Source organism: Penicillium arizonense, assembly GCF_001773325.1.
Source record: "Penicillium arizonense strain CBS 141311 chromosome Unknown PENARI_contig141, whole genome shotgun sequence".
Taxonomy (NCBI): domain Eukaryota; kingdom Fungi; phylum Ascomycota; class Eurotiomycetes; order Eurotiales; family Aspergillaceae; genus Penicillium; species Penicillium arizonense.
This window is the reverse complement of record NW_019173418.1, coordinates 1-8,049: the sequence shown is the minus strand read 5'-3', so window position 1 is coordinate 8,049 and position 8,049 is coordinate 1. Positions and strand designations below refer to the sequence as shown.

The following is an 8,049-nucleotide window of genomic DNA, read 5'->3' as shown; positions in this document are numbered from 1 at the left end:
CGGCCAATGCGTGAATGGTGGGCACCAACGCCAATAGGCCCACTGGCGCATACTGGCAGAATCGACCACGGAAGGATACCGTGTTATCTTTGAGGTAGCCGTCAGGGAGGCTTCCAACAACGATTACGGTGAAGGCTGATGCGTATCCAAGTTGTAGCAATGGTTGGGCTGGAAAGAGAAACGCGACCGTCGGAAGAGCAGCGGTCCAAATGAGGAACAGACCAACAAACCACAATGAGACTTGCTCTTTTGTCTTTGTTTTGTTGTGGAGCACACGGAAACCATTCTGGATGACAACAAATAGATGCCACAAAGCGATTCCGCCACCAAAGGCGATGACTGCCAGGGCATATGGGATCGACTCTTGAGTTGAAGGAAAATGGAAAATCAAAAATAGTAGTAGATAAACGACGAAGTAGGAGAGCCCGAGCATGCCAATTATGATATCAATGGCACAGTTGCGCAGGTTATGGTAATCGAGAGTGTCCATTTTGCAAAGTCAAAGTAATTATTCCGACTGGATTGAGGAGAATTATTCGGACGGATAGGTGTCTTTATAGCCAGTTGTGGAGCCCAGGTCATATTCTTTGACTACACAAGTCGGTATTTGCTGAAACACACGAAGGAAGGCGTGGAAGTGACACTTTATGCGGTGGTGATCACCGGAACGGTGAGGTGAAGAACCATCATATCAGCAAGGACCGCCTCAAAGACCGGACCCTCAGAAATGAGCACGTTCCTGTTGAACAGTCGAGGCATGTTTATCTGTTGTTTGTCTCAATGATCTTCCGGCTATGCGACTGACCTATGTGTGCAATGACTGTGATGGATAAGAGCATGGTGTATTTCTCATTAAGTAACTATAGGCTATAAGGGTGGAACGTGCTTGTTCGTTTTCCCTTGCACAAAACGCCGTCGCGAAATCCAGGAAATGGAAGAGATTGTACAAATTGTTCGCCAGATCGGCCAACAGCAAGCACACAATGCTTACTATCGTGATTGTTATGCTCTCTTCAAGCTACTCCAAGACCTCACGGAACACACTTTCAACGAGCTACAAACACTTTACAGATCCGGTACCGGGGACTCGAACAATTCCGTGCATCAAGTGCTCCGAAATTTCCAGAACACAATTTGCGACCTGGTTGAAAGGGCATGTGAAGCTCAAGCGGCATGTGAAGAGTTGTGTCCCGTGAATGCATCATTTTCAGCGCGTGATATTTTAGAGCCCATTAGAAGGATGTACACAGATCCAGATCCCTCAACCGAAAGCAGGCAAACCACTTGTCACACCTGAGCCTACCATGAAAGTCTATACCACGGACAAGTTTGGTTGTTCTGCTTTAGTGACCGTGTCAAAGAATCTCTGTGTTTTCACATTTTCGTCCGCTACAGATTAGAAGGCAACCACAATGTATCCTATCCATTACATTATATTGTACCATAGAGGTCAAAGAAGAGATGGGAGCTGAACAACTACTCGGTACAAACTTTCTTGGATGAGATATAGCGAGCAGGAGTTGCAATTACCGCGGAATATGCACTATAGAAGCAAAAAATACAATACTTCAGTCCACCGTCCGCAATGGACTCTATAGATAAGCTACAGTTCTCGGCTGAACGAATATCCAAATCAAGACCCGCAACGGGCTTGCCATCTAGATGCAACAGCAGAAAAGTTGAACGAGCCATGTAACTAAACTAGCAATGGAGAACGACAAGGCCAACCATGCTGTGGTAAACATCTTTGCTCCAAGGTTGACTTGGACACCATAGGTCTGCAAATTTTTCTTGGCGATGGAAACAAATAGCCCATACAGCACCGTGACCAAGATTGTGGCGGTCGTAATGAGCATCGATGAAAGCTTAATTTGTCAGCATCTTTCTTCTATATTCTCCCGGGTATCACATACCGTGCAAGATATGGCAAGTAACCTGCTACCATTGGAAAAGAAAAACTTGCAACCAGCCAAAATTATTGTCAAAGTGGTTGCGACAAACCCGGAAATATACAAACGAATCGCACTCATGGAAAGTTGACGGTAGTCGGAAAACAAACTTTGGTCTATTTCTGGAAGTACAGAGCCGCTCGAAATCAGCTTCACCTGTTCATTCCTTTCAAAAGTTTCCTAAACTTCATCTTGTATAATACTATGCCTATTCAGGTTAGGCTGCCCCTGGCCCGGTTTTCGTTAGTAATCCAGAACAATTGTAAATAAACGCATAAAAGCAGCGTTGTAATGTCCTGTATGGGCGATTGGTTGTCTAGAACAAACCGCTTGCAAACAAGTCAAAGGGTGCGGTCGGTTGCCATGCCATCTCTGTAGCTCGCATTCCCACCGTTACTCTACTCCCTCCCCATAGTAGGTGAGTAGATGAAAAGGAGGCGGCGAACGAAATGATTTTCGTTTTGAACCTCGGGGAGTGCTGGTGTATTGGGAAATGCACGTGACTGGGACCCGATGTGGTGGTTTCTTGGCAAGCTGGAAATTGCGGCCGTTGATCAACAAACAACAGCAAACGCGTAGGTACGTGTAATCTCACAAAAACACGTTATGTCCTTGACCAGTGAACCAACTTCTGAACGACTGGCAGTTTAAGGAATACAGTACAATGAATCGACCAAATTGGTCAACGGATTCCGAGCATAAATTTCGATTGCGCAACCTGGGTGGGCGAGAATCGCGGAGGGCCGAGGGATCTTTGGCTTTGATATTGTCGCATATTGAAGAGTAATCAGTGCGTATGAGAGAAGTCAAATGGGGCAGACAAGTGCGCAAACACAGCAAAAGATCTGAGGTAATCCAAATACGATCAAAGGCTAGAAGGTAATCAGTATTTTAGAGGTAGCCGGAAGACGATCAGTCCATCATAGGCTATCCAGGAAAGTTACACTATCACTTGTCTGTATTCATGTAGACTCTCAGATACAATCACCACCTTATCCCGGTTGTGAGACCCGATCCCTGCAAACGAATCAAACAGGCGAGAAGCCTAGAATTTATGGACATCACGTGATATATGCCCATATATATATCACCGCGGGTGCTTTATTCTGAATCCCGCATCAGCAATCCATCTTTCCCGCCGCTCAATTATGATCCAAACGCCCGGCTTGCTCGTTTCCTGCAACAAGTCATCCAAAAATTGGTCTTTTGATTAAAGCATGGCTTCTTTGTCTTCTCTGCCAACGGAGATCTTGAATTCAATCGCAATGAACCTTGAACTTCCTGATTACTTACATCTCCGCATCATTTGCCGTCGAATGTGGATTTTATTCGGCCGTGACACCCTTATATCTATTTTGAAAGATATCAAGGCCCTTCAGGGCGAGGAGCTGAAAGAATGTTATCAGGATTGTCGATTAGAAAAGTGCCATTCTATATCGAAGGGCCACATTCTATCCTACGCCTATCGCAAGAATGGTGTAACTCCAGACCTGGGTATTCTCATCCAACGTGGAGCATCACTAAAAGAGATTCCTTGCGGTAACCTAGTGGAGCGTGCTGCTCGGTCGAATGATTACGAGCTACGTTTAAGCTGGTTGACCCATCATGGTGCTTCTTATCGAGAGGTCGAAGGGGGAATCAACAGGCTCTGTTGCAAATATTATGACAGAGGGGATATCCGAAAAGTCAAGTGGCTTTTCCCGAATGGGGCATCTTTGGATATCTTGGCCGAAATTGTATCCGATTTTCCTGGTCGTAAGAGGCCAAGGTCGCGTGAAGCTCATCGTCATCATCTGATGCGTTTGAGAAAGGACCTCGGGCTATCTCCAGGAGATATCCGGCGGTCTCGAACAGTTTCGTGAAGGCTTCCCTTAGAGCGCCAAAGCTGAATCCAAGGATATTAGAGGTAGTATTTCAAGGCTTTTAATCTCAATACGATCTTTATTATCGCGAGGATCCATACGTAGAGCTCGTAGGCACGCTTGATTCATTGATTCTGATGTACTAACGCCGTATCATTAATCAGTGCCGTCCCAAAATAGCATGATATCAACTCACAGAACTCAGCAGTAAAATTTCCATTGATATTGAGGCTTGAAACCCGGAGTTTAAATCGCCAAATGATGTGGTGGAAGCGGATCGACTTTTGGGTGGGTGGTCAACGGTCGCTTTTCGAGGTTGCCAACAGCCTCGGCTCTCCGGTAACAACGGTATTATAAATTCCCGTTAATTACTGACCCACCGTTCGTCTGTTTAATGTTACGAAACATTTCACGAGCCACCAACAAGAATAGAATAGCGCGTTTCAGAATAGAGTTCCAAAAATATTTGCATAGAACAAAAAGGTGAAGCTGATTTCGAGCGAACCTGTATGTCGCTGACTTTTATTGGCGTAGAGTTAAGCACGGCAGATAGATCGAAAGAAAAAGATGTGCTGGGGTCGGAGCACACCATCTCCGAGCCATCATAGGATTTACAGTAGCTCCAGAGGCCAACAAAATAGTATCGAGGCAGGTGTGACTTCAATTCGTGTACCTGGGCTTGAATCATGCTGCTGGCAGCCGACGTTGCCTCATGGATTGCTTCATTTGCGCTAGTATCGACGCTAGACGCCACGCCTTCGACGGCATTTCTCCCCCCACTCTCGATATGCGCATTGTTAATATTGAATGAGTCCCGAATTTGCAAATCATGAAGCTTTGGAAAGTCTTTCAGGTCTACCTGCCGATTGCTTAACGTATTGGTTAGAATGGAAGGTTTTCGGGCCTCTCTTACTTTTAAAAAGTGTAGACCCCTCGGTGAGGAAGACGACGAACATCCGACAAAGATAAAAGATAGACAGACTAGAACCGCGACGGAAAATGACAATGCCGTGGTTGAAACTAGCGAATCTAATCTGCTCTTGGTGGAAAGCTTCATGGTTCAGAAGCGAGAAGCGAATGGAGCGTATCTTAACCGATTATGACCTTGACACCTGGGTAACGTTTGAGAACCATGTTGCATCGCAATGCAAGGAAGCTTTTATATAAAAGTCTAAGATATGGACAGCCTAGTCCGTGTGGACAATGTTCGGCAAACCAGATAACTGAGGGCGGCGCAATTTTCTAGCTCACCCCATACGCAGTAGATATATATGGCAGATAAACTACCAGCAGGAAATTGCATCCCATAATAAACGGTTGTAGTGAAGGGCAGGCAGAAAGCACACTGCATTGACCGCTGGAATAGGAGGGCATGCAATTTGAAGTGATGGATCGTCAAACTCAGATCTTTGGCTCACAATTCTTCTCAAGTAGGTTCAATATCCAAGCTGGTATAAATACTACTGTATGGAGTGTCCCTCGACACATTGTTCTCGCGTCATTCTATGCACCTGCTCATCTGCAACTCACATGTAACTTGTACTGGCTCCCATCATGTCACCTTCCAGGCAAGCAGAAGTTGAACATTGGGAGCGAAAGTTATACGACTATAAAGAACGTCATTTCGAGCTATCTGCTAGAGTGCATATTTCTCACCTCGTCTTCGAAACCGGGTTCAGAAGACAGATGGACGGCCGGCAGAACATCCGCCGATTGAAACAAATGATGAAGATTCAAGGGTGCCAACGCTTGATGCGGGACAACCATGTACCAGTGATAGTTCCCAGGGCTCATTGGCAAGATCGCGTACGTCCGCGATCTGGCAGTGGAGTCATGTCTAGCTTGGAGATGGGGTTAGATTACCGGTTGTGCGCGTACGATCACGAAAATCTCATCACGGCTGCCAAGCATGTCCTCGACTACGACAACCAGTGGTGGATTGTAGACGTGTATCTAACAGACAATGACAAAGGTGCGTTTTCTCACCTCTAGCTCTCTGAGATCCCCGTTGACAATTCTTAGCCTCGCCCGAGAACCACAGCAATGACGTGGAGTCTGTTCGTCAGAAGTTCATTCAATCGTTGAAGGAGCGATACCCAAACGACAATCGTCCACCCGATGGACTGATCTACGAGCGAATCAACCGCTACGAGGGCTACCTCAACACGCCAAAGGATCCACTCGCTGCGAATAACTGGTGGGCTGTACTGGAGGCCCTCGCGGGAAGTAAGCGAAGTAAGAAAGGAAAGTATCTGAAGCAATTCTTCAAACATGAGACCTTACACCAGAAGTTAAATTCTTTGCTCGTTATTCCGGGTCTCTGGGAAGGCATGCGGATTGGACTACTTCATAAAGTGACAGCCATGCATTGCGACGAGGTGAGTTACTCGGCAGCCCAAAGCTAATCGGATCCATTTCGGCTAACTTGGTTACAAATCTAGCCAATAGCTTGCTATTGGGAACTGATCTTCAGCACCTTTTCGAGGTTGCTTGGAGGAAGAGACGAGCTTTTACCACTTATTGACGGAGTCACGGTGGATCTGGTTCAATCTCGCGCTCCTAAAGTCTCCAGCAAAGATTTGAGGTTTTTGCAAGACGAGTTAGAGGAGGGCAGGCTTTTTTCGAATTACTCGGAAGCAGCTCGACGAGAGATATGGGCGCGTTTGAAGGAGATTGATTATCCAATTCCAACCTTGAAAACATTTTTCAAAGATCGGCTCTACCTTGAGGTCGCTCAAAGTGTCATGAAGAGACTGTTCGTCCAGCCGCGAAACGAAAAGATCACCATTGACCAGGGTGTGTACGAGAAGTACGACACTCAGGTCCCCGTCTCAATGGCGTTGAGACAGCAATGGCTAGGAGACGACCTACTCGAATTTTGGCGCTTCAGTTTCCAGTACGGATTTGAAATGACCAATCATCAACGCCTAAAGTGGCCCAAGGACGCTGATCCCGTAGGGTTGTTTGGTCAGCAGAGCTCCGAATCGTCGTTTCTCTCCAAACAAGAGATATGGCGCCATTTCTTTGCACTCGTGAGGGCTAGGTCATTCCAAGCACCAGTCACAGACGACACCTCATTTCCAACGGGGGAATTACCTTGCCCTAGGCCGTGTGAATACCCAGAAGACTTGACCGAAGAAATCGAAGTTGCCAAAAGATGTGGAAAGCCATACTCAAATACTGTCGAGGCAGATCGATTCGCTCTGTCGGCAGAGTCGTTGCTGCAAGGCCACCCCCCAGTTCGCGCGACAGCGGGCTTTCTCCGACAGTCCGTTTTCAGAGCGTTTTTTGGCTATCTTTGGAATAGCAATGGCCAAACACCTGGTCATCCTCCTCCTCCTCCTCCTCCTGAGGATAACGTCGAAGTTCACGATCGCAGCGAAGAGCTGACTGGGGCAGATGTTGGCGGGAACGTGATGGCAACAGACGGCATGGATGTAGATCCTGGGAGCCTCAGGCCGAGCCCTCTCGCCATCTCAACAGCCCAGACTCATGACAATGTGGCTTCTGCTTCAGCCGCTCATCTGTCGCAGTTGCCTTACGCCATGCATATCAGCGTAGCAGGAACAACAAGAACATTAATGCTAAAAATGGATGACTCCTTTATGACTGACTTTTCGAATGGTCTGTCTGATCACCACTTCGCAGTTTGGATTGATGAGGATGGGCGATCCATTCGCCCGGAGAACTGCTACTCGCACTACCTGGACAATGCCTTATCGGTTCTTCATGCCGAATTTAGGGATGATGCGCAAACTAGCTACGATAGTACACCCTCGCAAATGGGCGCTGGGAGCAAGAGAAGGAGGGTTGATACAGCTAGAGCAGCTAGTGCAAACCAATGGGTGCAGGAGCAAATTGTCAGGCTGTCTGATCTGCATAACAGTGACGAAGGCGAGCTTTGAAGGACAAGGCGGATTATATCCGGGCTGGTACCGCGAAAGCTCCCGAGCATGGGAAAGGTCATAACACGGAAAAGAGGGAGCTAGAGTTGTTGAGTTTATATGGATGAGTTAGATGCAGATTAAAACGTCTTACATTGTGTATATCCGGAAGGAAATTTCAACTGCGTAGCAGTGCCTTGGCCGCGAAGTCCGAAGCTTTGACTCGAGATGAAATTCCCCATTGTAGTCTCACTCAGACCAACTACAGAGCAAAAGATTTACGAATTGCTGTATTGGTATATACTTGGTGAGCTTTGCAATACGATAAGCGCATAGAACGTGTAAAAGAGGATG

General features: G+C 46.9%; 2 protein-coding genes across 2 annotated transcripts; one reads left to right on the top strand and one right to left on the bottom strand.

The window, feature by feature from the left end:
• Positions 1 to 55: 55 nt before the first annotated feature.
• PENARI_c141G09190 (uncharacterized protein) lies at positions 56 to 490 on the bottom strand (the record flags this gene model as incomplete). Its single annotated transcript, XM_022638002.1, has 1 exon — positions 56 to 490. A coding segment is annotated over one exon (435 nt), but the record flags the coding sequence as incomplete, so codon positions are not given.
• A 4,875-nt stretch (positions 491 to 5,365) lies between these two features.
• Positions 5,366 to 7,716, top strand: PENARI_c141G07049 (uncharacterized protein; the record flags this gene model as incomplete). Its single annotated transcript, XM_022638001.1, has 3 exons — positions 5,366 to 5,783; positions 5,834 to 6,189; positions 6,253 to 7,716. 3 exons carry the CDS (start codon positions 5,366 to 5,368, stop codon positions 7,714 to 7,716), a joined length of 2,238 nt encoding a protein of 745 aa, XP_022482142.1.
• Positions 7,717 to 8,049: the final 333 nt, after the last annotated feature.